Below are 19,559 nucleotides of genomic sequence, written 5' to 3' on the forward strand. Positions count from 1 at the left end.
ATGTCAAAAGATGAAGTAGAAAGATAGCTATGTATGTTACACTGAAAGCGGGTGTAAAATGCCCAATTTGTAGGTTTCTGACTGTTATCCCTTTCATGCTGCATGCTTAAACAATAACAGTATTCGCTCATAAATTAAAGTGTTGGCCATAGCACTGTTCAATAGGTCTTCCTGTGTAAGTGATTGTGTCCTGTTCTTTTTTCTAAGGGCATTTTTCTTTTATTTCTTCTGTGAAATTGCCATTCTGTTTTAATTCAACTTGTAAAAATCATTATGCATCCTCAGGACACATACGAATATTCCAGTATTTCTTACTACCATTTTCTATCATCAATTTGAAAACTCGTGATAGGAAAGATAACTCAGTGCTTTGTGTGTAAAAACTCATCTTTTATTTGCTTTGTAACGTTTTGTACATATATAATGGTTTTTTGTAACGATAACCATCTTCACCAGATAAATACATGTACCAATTTTATTATACACGTTCTGACAGAAAAATATATAAAATATAAAAATATCAACCTTCTCTGAGTAGTTGCTTTATTTATTGATGAAAATGCACTTGGTTGTCTAGTTTGTTTGCTTGTTTTTGTTTGTTTATGTTTAGTGTTTTGTGGACGTAGCTTAATTTGCCCAAAACTTGATGGCATTGTAACCATTTTTGCCTCGAAGTACTAACTATATGTCAAAATATTCCTCAAATTATGTTCAGTTCAATTCTGTACTGGGAAGCTCTTCAGCAAATTCAAAACGCACACTTCTTGCCTTTGGCACTCCTCTTTAAAAGCATCCCGCATCACTGACCAATAAATAGGAACAGGAGGAGCCTGGGTACGAGCTTGGTTGAAAGACCACCGTCACGTCATAGTCTTCTTTCCCCGCGATCCTTTGCGAACTTTGGGTTCGGCGACCATCACCTTCATAGGCATACCACCAACGACCTGGGATTAAAAACACAAAAATTGTTAAGTGAATAAGTAGTACAGGTTGAAAATGAGACTGGTTGATTTGTGCATGATGTGCAGGTTGTTGCCCGGCCCGACCCCATTTCCAGGGTTCTGCTCGCGGAGACAGTAATAGTGCGCAGACCATTACGTATTTGGAGGATAATGCCCGAGACTGAAGGATTGTCGAAAAATGAACTGTTGGCCGAGAAGCGAAGCTTCGAGGGCAACTGTGAAATTTTGAAGACAATCTTTCAGCCAAGGGCATTATCCTTCAATATACCAGCGAGCCAGAAAGGGGTTTATTTATTTTATTACCCTCCGATTAATTTCTACAAAGCGCTTAATCGCCAATAAATGTATAGGAAAAACCTACGTAATAAACCCGGCGTAACTGTGGTTGAAACTAATGTAAGTTGATTGGTTTACGTGATTTTTTATCTCTGTGATTTCATTAAAAGTTAGAGTTGAATAAGGCGACTCCATTTGTTTGTTTTGTGCTTGCCTAAAAAATTGGGCGACGGATATAAAATCGGACGGGGTATATTCGCTGATACCCGTCGTCCGATTTTGTACCACGTGATGCGTTTTGTCCAATGAGCGCGCGCAAAAATTAATCGCAGGGTTATAATTTCTTATAACTGCATACCAAGAGGCAATATTTGCTTACCCATGAACAGATTCTCCAGTGGATTATGGAGTATATGGCGAAAAAAAAATCTGCAAGGGCGATCCCTCCAAACGAAGGCGCGCTTGGCCGAACCGATTCTTTTCGTCCTATACCCTACTGGGGAGGTTTTTCACTTACTTATACTACATGAACTGAGTGCAGATTGGTCACTCCCATGGGAATAGAGCCCGTAATCTCGAAAAGCAGTATCGAAAACTAGATCAAAGACCGAAGACCCCAAACTTGAAAACTGAAATCCCAAAACTCGGAAAAGAAGACCCCAGATTTCTAGCCTGCGTAGTGTGTGGTTTTGCGCGCGTGTTTGGAAAATGCGAGAAGCGAGAGACCAGGGTCGTAACCAGGTATATTTTTTCATCGCTGATCCCAAATTTTAGCTCTAAATTTGATTCCTGATCCCCAAAATGTGGCAACATTTGATCCCTGATTCCATTCTGATCCCATCTGATACGCCGATCCGGATCCCATGACTTGTGACCCGGGATCCCGGGTCCATGATCCCGATCCCGAGGCATGATCCCGATCCAAAGGCTGTGATCCCTGATCCCATATACCTGGTTACGACCCTGGAGAGACGGCCACACGAGGGAAAAAAACACTACTTTCCCTCGCTCAGCCGTCTCGCGCCTTTCGCGTTTCCCAAACGCGCGCTCAAAAACTACAAAGGCGCCTGCTACGCAGGCTACCAGAAATCGAAAACGAATGAATCGAACGCGAATTATATAAAAAGAACAGCGTTTTTGCAACCCTAAACGACACCTTGAAGGCTAAACATACTGGCGTTTTATGGAGTTTTTGCTGAACACCCCTAAGCCAGATAACAAGCATTCCCGTCCCTTTTATACGAGAGTCCCCCAGGGGATTTCAATCAAAAGATCAAGAGAAGTGCGATCCTCGGACATCCCCACCTGGTTTTTAACAGGGATATCGTAGATCGTTTTCTCTTGCTTCACTGAATTGTTTCAATTACACGGTTCAATTATTTCCCCCATGTTTTTATTCGCATGTTTTGCGCACTCCAAAATGTCATTGACAGACGTTTCAATGTCGCTCCGTGTGGTTTCTTTGTAGTTTTACTTTGGACCTTTCCCATGGCGAGAAATCTCCCGCCGATGTACTAAGGCACAGAAATGGCCAATCGGAAGGCGGGAATTTCGATCCGCATTTTCGCGTCACGCTGGGCTAAAATTAGTACAAATACTGGCGCGCGCGTTCAAAACAACATTAATGTAACATTCGCTACGTTTGCTATTCAACTACAGGATGCCGCCTTCATCAGAAGAAGAACCGAAAATCTCGAAGAAGACCGAGAAGAAGACTTCTGACGGGAAGAAGAAAAAGAAGATTCGAAGACGCAGAGAAAGCTATGGATTGTACATCTATAAAGTGCTGAAACAAGTTCACCCCGACACGGGAATTTCCAGCAAAGCCATGGGCATCATGAACTCGTTTGTGAACGATATCTTTGAACGTATCGCCACCGAAGCTTCGCGTCTAGCCCAGTACAGCAAGAAATCGACTCTGTCTTCTCGCGAAATCCAGACCGCGGTTAAGCTACTACTTCCCGGCGAACTGTCCAAGCACGCCATCAGTGAAGGAACCAAGGCTGTGAGCAAGTACACCAGCAGTAACGCAATCTAAGGCGTGACGGGTCTCGCACTCAACAACGGCTCTTTTAGGAGCCACCAAATCTGAGAAAGGCAATGATCAATAGTGTAAAAAATGTTTGTTGTTGTTTGTATGTGAATTGCGCTCAGTTTATAAGCGCTAAGTTTATTCAATGTGTTTATTGATAGGCCTGCGCCACACCCCCTTTTTGTTATGAAAGCATTGCGCTACAAGCCGTGAGCGTGACGTTACAGAATTAAAACCCGAAGTAAAAGCGAGCGCTTGTTTATCAGGGGAAACAAAAGTCAAGTACGGCAGCGGCGGCGGATCGCAAATGGAATATGTGGCAAAAATTGCACGAGTCGCTTGCTAGCAAATCCTCCGTGAAATAGAATGCAGGCTATGTAGTTTTGGGCGCGCGCATTTGAAAAACGCGAAAGACGTCCCGCGAACGCGAACGCTTTCAAGCGTAAATCCAGGAACTGGCGAGGCAGTTTCAGGGGATAAATAAATTTAACCTGAGAGCAAGCACTCCAGCAACAATTGGAATTCCGTTCCGGACACAGGGCCGTAACTAGCAAGAGGCAAGACGAGGCACTTGCCTCGTCTAGATTTTTACCCAAAATTACAAACAACATACAGTAGAACCCCGTTAACTCGAACTCGGATAACTCGAACAACCCCGCTAACTCGAACACATTTCCATTTCCCTTGGATTTGAACTCACTTTTCAGTCATTTTTACTCGGTTAACTCGAACTCGGATAACTCGAAAACCCCGCTAACTCGAACTAAATTTCGTTTCCCTTGATCAAAATTTGGGTCAAATTTACCCCGATAACTCGAATCCCGGTTCTTGCAACTCACCACGGTTGCCCATTTATTAGAGCAACAAAACAGATCACGTATTTGACAGCCTTTTTCCACTCTTATCCTTAGAATTTATGATCTTGTTAGAGTTTCTGACGAGATAGGTTTAATTTGCACTGTACTGATACTGAAGTGCTGTAAAATCAGTAAACTATCAATTATTAACTTGGCAAATTAAATATTCAATCTACCCCGATAACTCGAAACCCCGCTAACTCGAACGGTTTTTCGTTTCCCTTCAGAGTTCGAGTTACCGGGGTTCTACTGTATGTTTTGTTTGAAAAACAATCCCTGGTTAACAAGATTGATTTGGAAGAGTTTCACTGCTTCTAGATTTTGATATTTTCCCGAGGGGATACCCCAGAACCCCCCTAGCAAGATCTTGCCTCGTCTATGGCAAAGGTCTGGTTACGGTCCTGGGACAGGATGAAATAAGGTGTACTTTTTGGAGTTTTTGCAAAACAGAGTTCCCTGCCCCTGCTTTTGTACATTTAGATAGTGCATTCTTACCTTTCCATGAAGCTGTTTTATTGCCCGTTCAGCGCATGCACTGTCCGTGTATTGAACAAAGGCACAGCCCTAGCAAGAGAACAAATGATTAATGTACCGACAAAAAAATGAACAAGTGAATAAACTGAACAACAATAATTGAACTACGGTGCGCGAAACCCCGATTTAACAAAAAATTTTATAGCAAAGTCCTTGGTATATAACGAACGACATTCCTCGCCCCAGTAATAATAAAATGTGTGGAAAATATAACGAACAAATTTTGCCAGACCCTTGCCCCTTCGTTGTATCGAAATTCCACTGTACCCTGTTTGAAAAATGAAGGTCTTTCTCGGATAAAAAGAAAACGAAAACAGAAATCAAGCAAGCGAGCAAGCAAAAAGAAAAGACAGACAGAAAGAAAAGAAGAGACGGAGAGAGAGGATTGGGAGGGTGAGGGAGAAATGACTAGAGTGTAGACTAGAAAATGTATGACTGATACCTTAGAAAATCCGTTCACATCTTTGTTCAGTTTAACATCACTAGTTCCAAACACTTTGAATTCATCTAGCAGTTGTGCCTCGGTCACAGTTTTAGCGCACACTACATACAATCGACTGTTATCTGCTTCATAATAAACACCAAACACTCCAAGATGGCCTCGTACTCCAAAACCACGAAGCTTTGAACAAACAGACTTTATCTGCAGAAATTAAAAAAGACACCATTTATAAAAGTCAAAAAAAATGTTTTGAGCGCGCATTAACTTTGTAGCTGATAAAATGAGCTTAAAGTGACGCCATTCTAGAGGTTTAGACTGATTTTAGGAAAGTCAGATTGAAGCATATCTAACCACAACACCAGCAATAACAAAAGATTTATTTTGCAGAACAGAAAAATCATATTCGACCAAAACATTCCATGTTGATGACGTAGTTATACAGAGGTTCGCGCAGTTTCTTTGATTGGTTGTTATTTACGCGCGAAAATTTGAAACCGAGCAACAACCAATCAGAGACACTGCACGGATTTCTGTAGAGACGTCATCAGAATGGAATTTTTTGGGTCAAGTGAGAAAGATTTGAGAACGCGAAGAGAAAACTAGAAATAATTTTTTCTTAACAAAATGCTGTTCTTACCAATGCGACTTTCTGGTCATGTGTTAGCCACTGAATTGCTTTTCTTGGATTCTGATCAGTACTGGAGCGGTTAGTTTTAATAAAAGTAAAAGCAATAAAATTAGTCGAGTTGATGTGGAAATACATTTTAACGATTATTATCTAATGTCTACTTAGTTACAACGGGTTCGACTGAAACAGAAAGAAAGAAACCCTAACATTTGATTATAATATTTTTTTAACGACCAGGCCAAATAAAATTTGAGCACTGCACTTTGTTTTTGAACTCCACTTGTCAAAGATTGAAACATCTACTTGACTAATACATGAAGGAGTAAAATGCCTTTTTCTTCAACTAAGGCCATCCCAATAAAATGTTTCGTTTCCCATCGCCCCGTCTTTTGTGATGATGGGTCGGTCGGTCGGGCAAAAAAAAAAAAACGAAAAAACACTTGGGTTCCAGAGAAGGCCGGGCTGCTAAGTAAGAAAGCCTGATTACAAAGTCAACTCGAAAACGTGGTCTTTTCGTTCGTTTTTCCTTATCAAATGTCTAAACAGTCTTTAAATAACGTAGTATCGATGTTTATTAAAGACAAAGACATCATATACCAATCGTTGTTAATAAAACAAGATCGTGTGCGTTTAAATTGAAGTACTTGTTTCTTTAACTAGTGAATCTGGAATTTTTTTTTTTTTTTTACTTTTCGAAAAAAATGGGTCGGTCGGGCGATGGGAAACGAAACATTTTATTGGGATGGCCTAAACAGAATCAAAATCAATCGTTAGCTATTTCGCCTGTGCGCGCTTTCTTGTGATAAAGGCTTCAAGGTTTTTGCTTCAATTTTTGCCGGGTTAACAAGCTTCAAATCAAACAGTCCACCAACTATACCTTGCTTTCCCACAGAAAATCTCCTGTTTATCCGTCGTAATCCTTCTTGTTTCGACTACTTTCTCAGTTTCAATAACAAATCTGTTTGGATCTTGCACTCCTCCAGACGAAGAAGAAAAACCTTCCCTGTCAAAATACGTCCCTTTATCATCCAAACTCATTTCCTGTGGAACATTGACACCAGTTACATCATCTATTTTAAGTCTTTTGACACTGTGCTGTGTTCTTGTTTCAACGGCTGATTTACAGTCGGCATTTTTTTTGTGCAAAATCTTTGATTTGATCTCATCTTCTTCTGTATGCAAATGCGGACCAGATGTCGAATGTTCTTCCCGCACGAATGGTCTTTGATTTGTGAGTTGAGCAGTAAAACGGGTTGAGGTACCGCTGAGAAGAAACTGTCTTCTTTGTTTTTCTGGTTAGGTTCGCACTGTAAGGGATCGAGTTTTGCTGTATCCTCAATTCTTTGAAACATTTTTGGTGCTTCCTGGTCCCATCTTGAAGAGCATCTCTTTAATGGCTGCCTGAAACAAACATTACAAGAAACATCAAATACACTGCGAGTGAACAACTGCGCTTAAATTTGTTTGTTGTGTCAGTTGTTCGTGAGAGAGATGTACGAGAGAAAGCGTTGGAGGAGACAGGACGATCTGAAATCCCCTTCCCTTCCCTTCCCTGGCGGCTCCTGGTACTCCTCCCTTGCTACCCACCTCCTGGACTGAGCACAGGCATTGTTTAATAAGTACTGCATATATGACTGGGCTATTACAATTTTTATGTTACTTCGTATTTGAAAAAATTGTGTGTGTTAGTGAGCTTTTCTTGAGGACACTTTGTGGTGCCTTTCGTGAAGGGCCTGCATCTCACTCGTGTTCAAGCCTGGATGCATTTGTTGCTATTAAAAAATATTGCACACTTTTCTTCTCCTTGTTCCCGAGCCCTTCTTTTCAATTGGACCCTCCTCCTTTTCTCCAGTGTTACCACCCCTCAACCCCCTCACCTTCCACAAGAATAACAATTTATTATATTAATAGTAATCTGTAATAAAGTCACGCACAAAGACTTGTAGCTTACTTTGGTGCAAAATCCACTTCATTGGAAAATACTGTGTCGGAAACAATGTCTCCTTTTGGTTTTATCGACATCCTTGTTGGAGGCTCCTAGAGAAAAGAGGTGACCAGCTCAAATTAAACTTAAATTGAATAAATTTGCATTTGGCCATAAGCTGCTTAGAACTACGCAAATGGCAAAAAACCCTAGTTTATGGACTAGCAACTAATACACGTTCTGAAAGCATTTTGATGGCGAAATAAATATTGAAAGGCAATATAGGCAAGCAATGCGTGTAGACAGCTAAGTCACTGTTACCAGCCCTTTGCACACAAAAGTCATTTGCAAGTCTATGATCACGGTAGCCACAAGCATTCTCCTTATCACTTTTATACATTTGTAGTAATGCTATTGCTGAGAATATAATTTTAATTAGCTGTTACAATTTTGATGTTCATATTCATAACAGATCATATCTAGTTCACTTGATGATTTTGTTTATCTCCTAACCAGTGTGATATAATTGTAAAGAGAAATTGCATGTGGATCATTCTGTAAAACGAAGCTCACCTTTGCATGTTGTTGTTGGCCTATTTTGGTTTCTTGGGATTCTTGAGTTCTTGATGGCTGTTCTTCTCTATTCTCTTGCCCCCAACCCAGCTGCATGGAACGGCCATATATTTCAAACTCCTGCATGCTGCATATGTAGAAAACAAAAAATAAGGTCACTGGCTTAACGTGAGCAATCAGTTTTGATTGGTAATTTGCTCTTCTTAGTTAGGAAAGGTATTAGTGCTTCACTTAATACAATTTTAATTACAGCATACCATATCATGGCTAATTCAGCTGATCTTCTGCAGGGGAATGATACAAATCCATAGCCTTTTGACTGATGTCTAGCAACATCCATCACTACGTGAGTCTGAAAGCAAAATCATAACAAGACATAAGTAATAAGATATAAGACTTTGGCAAAATTGTTTTGTTTTTATAAATAAAATCATATTTTGGCTAGAGCCTGTAACTCTATCCTGATATATTAAGTGCTTTTTTAATCATGAGCACTTTAAACAAAGAGGCTGTGTCTTACGGGCAGCATGGTCAAGTGGTTGGGTGTGTTGGACTCAAAATCTGGAGGTCACAGGTTCAAAACCAGTAGTGACCACTAGCGGCACTGTTCTCTGTAGTCCTGAGTATAACTTCTCAGCTATGTTAAGTAAATAGCCAAAATTGCTCTACCTTCTGCCAGTTGAGATTTTTAGTTTGTTTGCTATGCACCTATCAATGTTAAGCCCGAGGGGTGGGGGGCGGGCATGGGGTGGGGATTTTGACATTTTCTTTAAAAAAAGCAAATTCCCCACCCCCAGGACAAAGTGATGGGTTAAAAATTCCCACCCGGGGGGAAGGGAAGGTGGTCAAATGTCATTCATTCCTTGTTGCAGGGGATCACATACGATCAAAATCCCTACCCTGGGGACAGACCTCGCGATCAAATTTCGTGGTTAGCCCGACCCTCCCTACCCCCTCGAACTTAATATTGATAGGTGCATTAGTGTTTGCTGTCTTTAAAAGTGGTGGTTGCTCTTGCATAACATGTTTAGCAGGGGAAGGTGATCAATACAGATTGACATTAGACACTACCTTTATCTGTGGTTTGTCATCTTCTTTCAAACTGAAAGCTTCAAATGCAGCGTGTAACATTTCTGATGTCACACCATGTGCCAAGCCTCCCACGAAAACATTACAGTTGGTGGGTGAGGCAACCAGCATCTTCCACAAAGTGAGATCTTTTTCACTTGACAAGTAAGTGCAGTCTTGGATGCTTTCAGTGGAGTTTGATGGATTGTCACTGGTGGGATTCTCATTCTCCTGTTTTATAATAACCAAGCAAGAATGGAGAGAGAAAAGCAAGGCAAAGGCAGATCATTGTCATTAATCACCATTCACATCAGTTACTCAGTATATCCTCACGTTGATACTGTCTTGCTAGTTTAGATCTTCTTAAACATTACATGAACGAGCCACCTTATTGTTTGGTGGGGGGAGGGGGGATATGAACTTCCCAGCCTTCAAGTGCCACCTAAACATGTGGTAGAGGGGGGGAGTAACTTCCCACTTCCCTACCATTATGAACCACCAAAAACTAATCATGTGGTGTGTGTGTGTGTGTGTGTGTGGGGGGGGGGTGGTATGGGCTTTCCACTTTCATACTTTTTACTCCCAAGGTCCCATCCCTTGCCCCTTGCTTAATGGTTTCCAAAAATTGGACAGGTGTTTTTTCTTTTGCAAAATATGCATCTGTGCAAAATTATTCCTTACAATTTAGGATCCCACAAGGTTTGGCATTCCCACCTATCCCGTGCTCTCTCTGCTTCTCTTCTCTCTTGCCTCCTGTGTTCCAGGCCCCCTTCAATCCCCTCCCCCTATCCTCACACACACATACTGGTAATCACTCACCCTTCAATTCAACTAGTAAATAAATTACAAGAATTATAACGATCAGAGTGTGTTTTTGAATGACAAGAATGGTACTTTACATCTTTGTCCATTGCAAATGAGACAAATGGTAGAGAAGGAGGTTGGAATGTTTCCTGGGAAGGCATTTGATCAACATAACACAACATCTTGTGGACTGCAGTCTCTTGTTCGTCTTCTGATGGAACTAAAAAATGGTGATCAGCAAGTTAAACAGTTTAACAAACATCTGTGATAACAACAAACAACAACAATGATCTGCTAGTAAACCATCTTTGTTTATTTGTTAATATTGGTCAGCCAACACTGTTAGTGAGGAGATGCATTGCATGATGACTACTAAAAAACCAGCTGTGAAGGAGTCTAAGTGATGAGAAGTTTTTTGAAAATTCCTAAGTAACTAGATATATAAAAATTAAGAAAATTTTTGTGATTCATTTACCTACTAGAAGATGGTTTTCCATGTTCTATAAGAAAATAATGCACGCTTGAGGTCTATAAAAGCTGCTAGTGGATGCCCGAGCCGTAAGGCGAGGGCATTCAGCTGCTTTTATAGACCTCAAAAGTGCATTATTTTCTTATAGGACATGGGAAAACCATCTTCTAGTGGGTTTAGAATATAGCATTAAAAAGAGCACAGAACTTACAAGACTCGCGGCCGCTCACGGCATTTTACAAACGCATGCAACATCGGTAAAAGTGAAAGTTTAGTTTATTCTTTTCTTTGGCGGCTTCTTTATAAATAAACCAAGATACCATTTCATTCATATTTCCTATTTATAGTCCTTTCTCCGACTACCAGAAGATTCTCACAAAGCCGACAAATCTAGTTGAAATATTTACGCATTCAAGCCTACTTCAATTTCATTCAAATGAAAAATTTCCATGCGTTCGTTTCGCGGCAAGTTTTTTCAAATTCGCCTCTAATTTCGATTTAAAAAGAACAAAAGTGGAGAGTTCTGTCTTCAGATTTTGGCTAAAAAAGGTTTCTTACCTCAAAGCGTTTCTAGAGTCCGGCTTGTTTTGCTAAATAATTTCCAATCAATTTCGGCTGTTCACGGCAAAATAGTGGCGTACACAACTCCAAAGAAAAACAACAAATTTCAACGATTCTTTCTTCATCTGTCGCTTCCTTTGGCACTGTCTTACTTCCATTTAAGCATGTAAAACGTTTCTGATAAAAACTTGCTGCTTTAAAGCATCATTCAAACAACAAAACAAGAGAATAGAGGCGAAGTCAACGACGTCGCGAATTCAGCGAAATTCGACAAACAATTCGCACATCCGGGGTACCGGGCTTCTATAGTTTTCAGCTATGTTCTATAAGAAATAATGCCCGCTAGAATTCCATCGCGCGTATACAGCGGCTATATTCTAAAATATGATACATGCCTTCAACCTGTTTTGGTTTTCTTAAGATAGTCACAGGAGCTTTTATTCTTTCCAGTTTTCTTCTCTTTGATTTTGTTATTGCTGCTGATTTCTTAGCTTGCTTTCCATTACTTTGTTCGATATGTTTTTTCTTTCTTCTCAACACTGGCTGATGTGTGGTTTGATGACTCAATACTTCAGAACTTGGGTGCTCAACTAATTTCAAAGCAACAAAATAAAACAGTTACCTTTATTTACTAACATTTATCTCATTACAGAACAAAAAAAAATGGGGCTCTGGGCTCTGTGACAAACATTCTTAGAGCTCTGCTCTGCAGCAGAGTGCTTCAAGCAGCAAAATGATGGGGCTTCAGGTTTAGGGGTTGACACATTATGCCTGCATAATTTGCAGCATAATACTATAGTTAGATCATCAAGCAGAATGCCTGAGAAGGGGGGTAGGGCAGCAACTTTTTCTGGCATAATCTGTAGCATAATAGCTGCTTATGAGCATAATTTGAAGCATAATAGTCTGTTTTTGTGGATGATGCCAAGGAGCATTATACTTTATTTTTGAAGAATTATGTTTCAACCTTTATCCAGGTTCCACAGCAAAAATTTTAGGGCTACTGGGCTCCAGCCACCCCCTCCCCTGGAGCCCTGAAAAGTCCCAGGTGTCTCTTGGGCGTGGATAGAATTGAAAGCAAGCAAAGAGAGTGCTGTTTACTTCAACTACTAAAACACCAACAATGATTTAATTTAAACTTACAACAACAATATCAATGTCAAATTGACAACGAAATTAACAGCTTAACATTGTCTTGATATACCAACAAATTCTCATTATCAAAATCAATACAAATAGGTGATGAACGGTAAGGAGAAGTATTAAACATTTTTCTTTTAATATCAAAAATTATAGGTTGCAGGTTTACCTGTAGCTTTTTTATCAGCTCCAGCAAGACGCAGAACTTCTATAGCATCCTCAAACAACTTTTGTACCACAGGATTATTTTGAATATCAGAAATTTCTTTTCTTGCCTCACTGACCGGTGGACCTTTTTGCATCTTGATTCTTCAGCCGAATATTTACATCATGGCCGAAAACTTTGAAGTCCAAAGTCTCGGCCGTTAACGCGATGCAAGACGGAATCTATGATGGCTTATCATATTTCTGGAGGAATAGCTTGGTACATGTTGAATTCACAAACCGATCTTCTTCTACAAACAGCTTTACTCTGAAAGACACAAACAAGTACACAAAATTTGGAACGTCCGCCATGTTTTACCTCGACATTATTTTCGTACAGCAGATTTCCACGCAAACGATAGCTACTTCAAGTATTTTTGCTAGAGTATCTCTGGAGAAACACATGGGCAAACGAATCCAACATGGCGGACGTGTTGATCGTGGTGTAAGCAATATTTCTAATTTTTCTTGCTAAATGTCTCCTTGAGCGCAAATACCTTTTGGCTAGAATATTCTTTGCGAGGTCGTGGTCAACATGGCGTTAGCAAGCCGTTTGCTGCGGTGTCATTCGCTTGTGGGATCCGGATTTCGCTCAATTATCAACTCGCGCTCGCGGCTTGCTGGAATAAACCTCATATTACCCTCATGCCAGGTCAGTTATATAATCAAGATAACTTTTTATACTTTAGCATTAACATTCTTCTAAAACATAAATTTGCTCGTAAATTTTGGCAGCGATCAGTAATCAACTTAGTTAGTAGAGTAGAGAAATTCGAAGTTGTCTGTGATGCATAATATGTGCAAAAATAAGCGTTTGATCCGGAGGCGGGGGGGGGGGGGGGGGTGCACTCTCATATGAAAGGGGCGGGGATGCTTGTCAGAAATTTTGCAGAGAACACCTAAAAAAGACAATTTGGGCGTGGCCAAAGCTCTCTTTTTACTCCTAAAAGATACCAATATTCTAAAGATGTTTTTATATTTGTATATTTCTTGTGTACAACCCTAAATGAGACATTGATGGGGAAAAAGATTGGCGTTTTCAGAACACCCTAAGTGAGACCAAAAATCTACAATTTACACCCCAAAATGAGTCAATGAGCATCCCCACCCCTTTCATATGGGAGTCCCCCCCCCAGGCATTTGATATACTTGTGATATAGGAATATTTAATTGACATGCGAGGTAATGCACCTGCCAATATTAACACAAGGGAACACTGTGGGAGGAGAGCAGGAGGGAAGGAGCCATATGTCTGGTGTTTGACATTTCAGAAGACTCCTCAAAATCCTAGTTCCCCTGGGACTTGAAAAATTTGCCAAGTCAAGTCAGATCAACACCTCCCCTTCTCCCCCCCCCTGACCTTGGTAGTACATTATTTTATGAATCAACTTGTAATTCCCTTGAATGCATTGTGCATTCTGGGGCAAATAAACTATATAACATTACATGCAAAACTAGGCCGCGCCTATACCCACAAATTGAGGTGTTCTCAATTTATTTTTATTATGTGAGTAATGAAAAATGGGAGGTGTTACCACTAATAAACATTGCTATCCAATATTTCAGGTGCCATGCAGTCGTTGGTATTTTCGTGCAGTACCACTTGCTCCTCCACCAAAACCAAAACCTCTGGAGATAGAAACATTGCCTTGCTCTGGTTAGTGACAAAGTGACAATTTTTTTTAAATTGTATTACTTGTCTGGTTTTTATTTACAGTGCGACGCGCCTTACCGTGGCCACCCAGCAAACTTTTTTACAAGTGTGCTCTCGTAATATTATTATTTGTTTGACAAACACGCCTCCTTGCAAAGTTGAATACGATCAAATAGATACTTGTTACATCGCATTTATCAACAAAACGCTGTGAAAATGTAAAATATTACAAGATGACACTTTGCCTTTAAAAACTGTTGTGTTATGCGTCTGACTTGACCGTCGCATAAATGTGATACACTTATAATAACCCAGTACCAGCCAGTTTTGAGGCTGAAGTCACCTTAATCTTGTGTGTAAAAGTTAAAAAGATCGTGCATGTACCTCAAATGTTAGTAGTCAATAAAGACGGATGGTTTTCAGCCGAATTTTTAAAAATATAAAACAAATGACATTATTTCAAATTGGGTGGCCACAGTAAGGCGTGTCGCACTGTGATACCTGAGACCCCTCTTTTGTCTGTGTTTTGTTCGTAGTCAAGACTGAGTACATATATAAAAGGCCTAGGAACCCACAAACTGTCTGGCAAAATGCTTTGAGTGTAACTTGCAAATACAGGTTATTATCCTGTCTAGGAGGAGTAGAAAGTACTTTTAGTTGCTTTCTAAGCTCCCACAATTTTGTCAGGCTACCATAAACAAGTTTTTTGTACCCAATTAAATTCTTATCAAGAAGTGTTCACCCCACAGCCACGATTCAAACAAGAATGGGTTTTCGTGCAGAATATCATCTGCTTATCATAAGGCCACCCCCTCCTTCCCCCCAATACACACATCATTTTCAATTAATGCCTTCTTCAATAATATTCTTTCTCCTTGTTTAGGTGTATTCAGTCCTAGTGTCTGCAACTTCATTGCTGTAAGAGATTATGAAAACCATAACTCAGGAATTTTGGCCTGGGTGACATCATTTACTGGGGAAGACCCTTTAGGATTTGTAGAGTTAAATGAATTTGTTTTTGGAGCAAACCCAAGGTAAGTGTTGCAGCCATGTTGTAACAGTGCTTACAGTACAGCAATAAGGGACGAACATCACATACAAACCAGTAATAAGTGGCACACAACTACAACACATACAAACAAGTAGTGAATGGCATACCAGCATCATAAATCAAGTCATAGTATCTATGGCTTTTTGACTTCACAAATCACATCACACGTTTTGACTTAACAAATCACTTCACAAATCAAATCATAGTTTTTATGGCTTTTTGACTTCACAAATCACATCACACTTTTTGACTTAACAAATCACTTCACAAATCAAATCATAGTTTTTATGGCTTTTTGACTTCACAAAAATCACATCACACTTTTTGACTTTACAAACACTTCACAAATCAAATCATAGTATTTATGGCTTTTTGACTTCACAAATCACATCACACTTTTTGACTTTAAAAATCACTTCACAAATCAAATCATAGTATTTACGGCTTTTTGACTTGAAACACAGTGATAGAAATAATATTAAAACATAAGTGTAATGTTGTCGAATTTTGATGTCATTTCAGAATAGATATCTTACACAGAGTTGTAGTTTGGCAAAGAGCAAAGAAAAGAGCGGTAAGTTATTTTGCTTGTGATGGCCTAGCATCTCATCCAGGGAGGAGTAGAAATACTCCTAGTCACTTCATGATACAGAAACCAGGATAAGCTCCGGCCTGATGGGCCACTAACCTCGAACACAGACTTTACCTTTTTTAATTTCAATTTTATCATTATCTTATTTTATTATTTTTATCCAAAAAATGAAATAATAATTACAGTTTAATATTATTCAAGGATCACTGAAAAATCTACTTACCTTAAATTCACAGGGCACTGCTAAAGTCAAGGATCGCAGTGAGAGAAGAGGTGGTGGAAGAAAGCCTTGGAGACAGAAGGGAACTGGAAGAGCTCGGCAAGGCAGCATACGAGCTCCACAGTGGAGAAAAGGTGAGTAATTAGGTGAAATTCATGGGTGGATCTAGGGGGAGGGTGCAGGGGAGGGTGCGGCTTTGCTGTTAAAATTTGTTTACGTCACCAGTCAGTTATTCCATTCCTTAGTGTTGCACCCCCTCCTAAGAAAAATCCTGGATCCTCCCTAGTCTGCGTAGCAGGCGCTGTAGTTTCGAGTGCTCATATGGGAAACGTGAAGGGTGCGAGGGGGCCACACGAGGAAAAAATCGATTTTTTTCTCACGCAGCCTTCTCGTAATCGCACACTCTTTTAAACGTGCTAAAAAACGTACACAGTCGCCTGCTATGCAGGCTAGATCTGCCCCTGAAATTGTGATTGATTTCAGGGAAGTAGGGAACATTATTGCTAATCAAAGGAATATGTTTCTTCCAGGTGGAAGAGTGCATGGCCCCAAGCCAAAGAGCTACAAATACTCGCTGCCAAAAAAAGTCAGGAGAATGGGTCTGCGAACAGCACTCTCAGTCAGATATGCTCAGGTGAAGTTTGTTTTTGTAATAATGCAAGTGTTTATAAAAAAGCCTTATGTTTTCTGATCAATATGGACTGCATGTATGATTTTTATGGAGGTTTCTGATTTTTGCTGAAGATCATCTAACACTTTGGAAGGTTACTAAAGATCACTTGAAGGCTTCCAAAACCTACCACGAATCATTCATTTTTTACTCTGTGAAAAATGTACACCAAAAACTGATTTATTTTTTCCTTTAATGGCAGGGTGACTTACACATTGTTGATTCATTTGAAGACATTGAGAGTGATCGGGTAGGTTTTTAGCACAAAATATTTTTTAATCTAAAGACATGATTGTACTAAGTAACATCCTGGGTGATAATCAAAATATCATCGAATCATTTTTTTTTAATTGCAGGATTTAATTCCACTCCTGGAAAAGAGAGGCTGGACTGATGCAGTCCTTGTTGATTCGTAAGTTGTTTTCCCTTTCACTAAAAAGTTAGAAGGGAAGGCAGGCCCTCCTTTAGTCATCTCATTTGCACAACTAATTTGCCCATTTTTTAGTCTGGCAGTCTGGAACAAGCTGTGTCTTGCCTTGTTTAGTTTGCACAGATAATGCAATATTTTTGAAAAGAAAAAATGAGTTGATCAGCTCTTACAGGGTTACCACAGGTCAGGAAATGGTCAGGGAAAAATAACATTCTTCAAGGTTAGGGAAAAGTCAAGGAATTGTATTTTGTGTCAGGGACGGAGTAGCAACCAATCAAAGGAGCAACACAGATCTCTGTAGTACTCAGTATGGGCCTTTTCGGGTTATCCGACTATAATGATCTGACTGGGAAATTTTGTTATTTTGGAAAATTGTTCGCGTACCAGAGGTGTCAGTCAGGGAGGTTAGAGTGTATGAAGTTTTGACGTTGCCACTTGTTTGTCTTTCCCTACAGCACACAGAATGAAGTTCTCGCAGAAGCTGCCGCAGAGTTGGACAGGGTAGATGTGCTATTTCATAAAAGTATGTAAACTTTTTATTAACTTTTTCATTCCATCTCAAACTTTATAACATAGGAGTCAGTGAATGGACAGTTTGAGGGCTGTACCAAAGATGTGAAAAGAACAATAATTACGCATACTATGAAAATGAACTAGTTGTTAAATTAGTGTTTTATATGATTTTACTCAGTATGTATTTGCGCGAACCAAATGTTTGCACCACTGTTTTTTCATCTAGTGATTTCCCGATTTTCAAAAGTCGCGAGAATTTTGATGACGCGAAAATTTCCTATATTTTCCCAGTAGACGTGCTTATTTTAAGTTATTTGTCTCCTTTGCAGGATTGGATGTCTATACAATGTTACATCGAAAGAATATCATCTTAACCCTTGAAGCTGTCCAAGAGCTTGAAGAATACCTCTGTGAAGATGATAGAATACTTAGAAATCAATTTGACTAGGGCTTTTTTTTACCACTGTGCACTGACTGTGTGCGCTCTGTAAATAATATGATATCACAGTTTGAAAGTAAAATAAAACTCAAAACAAGATTGCGTTATTTCTTGTGGAATATGCTATGAAGGCAGTGATTGTGAAATACACCCATAGGGGTCTATAGGCAAAGTCGCCTATATCGGCCCAAAGTGTATTTGGAGAAAACAGCACCAGAAGTTTTCACATCTCACTCAAACCCCACTTCTGGTAAAATTTCCCGCATTCCATTTCCCTGTCATTATCTACTCAATACCCGACTCCCTCTATAGCGCGCGCCTGCAGGGAATCACGGTAGTTGTATTCAAACCATGCGCGAGACTCAGCAACGTGCATCGTTGCCGAGTCTCGCACATGGTTTGATGAATACAACTACCGTGATTCCCTGCAGGCTCGCGCTATAGAGCGAATCGGCTATTTCCAGATGAAAACGCGAATTTAGGTAAAGTTGGAACAGTTTTCGCCCTGCATAAACCGTCAACTCAATCGTGAATATTTGGTCCAACCTCGTCTTGGATGACGATTGTAAATCTAATGAGCTATTCGGGCCATTCCGAAGTTGCGCAAGGAACTGGGGCGAGTTTTTAATTTTAAGTAATCGATAATCTGACACCATCACATGAAAGATCCCGGTGAGATTGGTCATTTGACCAAGTTTGATGCTTTTAGGATAAACAGAGACAAAGTTATGGACCTTGAAACATGGTTCAAAATCCATACAAACGTCTCCTAATTTGAGACAGCGTCCCCCTAAACCATATAAACTCTAACATTTTTTTATGATTTCTGTGATACTCTTTAAAATGGTCAAACATAGTGATTTTCACCTTAGTTCCTTTCAAATACAGTCAGCTCTCGCCTTGCGAACACCCCGCTATTGCGGACGCTCGCTATTACGGACAAAATCCAGATCCCGAGCGAATAAGGTTTGACTGGAAATGACCCCCGTTATTACGGACTCTTGCTATTACGGACACTAAACGACGCCCCGAGCGTGTCCGCTTTAACGAGAGTTGACTGTAGTGGGTCTTTGGCAGGATTTTACAGCTATTACAAAACAGACAGTTTCCTGCGCAACTTCGGAACGGCCAAAAAAGACAACAACAAATAATTCATTTTCATCCTGACTGATCGTGACCTTCCATTTACTTTACATTGTGGCCCCACATAAAAACCAGAAATTAGTGGATGTAGTTGTGAGCTACTTATGAAAATCTACTTTGTCGTGAACGACTGGAGTGATGTGACTTTTTTCGAGTCCTGTTCAATTGAACTGCTGCACCTGCAAAACGTTATCTGAACTGAGTTATGTGATCGTGGTTGTTGTCTGTCAAATTCTTGTCCGTTGTTGACCATAGAGAGGTTAAGCATGACGTTTACTTTCTCCCACAAACGGCAAAAATTCACTATGTCTTCTGCCGTTCGTACGCGGAAATGAGTAGGTTTTTGTTTGTTGTAAATGTGGGATTTTTTCCC

General features: G+C 40.0%; 1 protein-coding gene and 2 pseudogenes across 2 annotated transcripts; 2 read left to right on the forward strand and 1 right to left on the reverse strand.

Annotated features, from left to right (window-relative positions):
* Window positions 1-372: 372 nt before the first annotated feature.
* On the reverse strand, window positions 373-12,785 carry LOC144636858 (uncharacterized; annotated as a pseudogene). Its single transcript, XR_013567633.1, has 12 exons — window positions 12,440-12,785; window positions 11,526-11,720; window positions 10,196-10,320; window positions 9,300-9,527; window positions 8,486-8,580; window positions 8,169-8,355; window positions 7,683-7,768; window positions 6,609-7,132; window positions 5,741-5,807; window positions 5,104-5,304; window positions 4,623-4,691; window positions 373-944 (listed from the first exon to the last, which is right to left on the reverse strand). The product of XR_013567633.1 is annotated as an uncharacterized LOC144636858 (transcript).
* LOC144635392 (late histone H2B.L4 pseudogene) lies at window positions 2,679-3,276 on the forward strand (annotated as a pseudogene).
* A 101-nt stretch (window positions 12,786-12,886) lies between the features above and the next one.
* LOC144635048 (large ribosomal subunit protein uL4-like) lies at window positions 12,887-18,072 on the forward strand. The gene is made up of 10 exons (XM_078494115.1): window positions 12,887-13,126; window positions 14,041-14,131; window positions 15,012-15,162; window positions 15,702-15,753; window positions 16,008-16,125; window positions 16,522-16,625; window positions 16,864-16,911; window positions 17,018-17,073; window positions 17,547-17,614; window positions 17,934-18,072. The coding sequence occupies exons 1-10, from the start codon at window positions 13,010-13,012 to the stop codon at window positions 18,050-18,052; spliced, it is 924 nt and encodes a 307-aa protein (XP_078350241.1). The 5' UTR covers window positions 12,887-13,009; the 3' UTR covers window positions 18,053-18,072.
* Window positions 18,073-19,559: the final 1,487 nt, after the last annotated feature.

The sequence above is a fragment of the Oculina patagonica genome, chromosome 13 (assembly GCF_052425735.1).
Source record: "Oculina patagonica isolate OP01 chromosome 13, crgOcupat, whole genome shotgun sequence".
Taxonomy (NCBI): Eukaryota; Metazoa; Cnidaria; class Anthozoa; order Scleractinia; family Oculinidae; genus Oculina; species Oculina patagonica.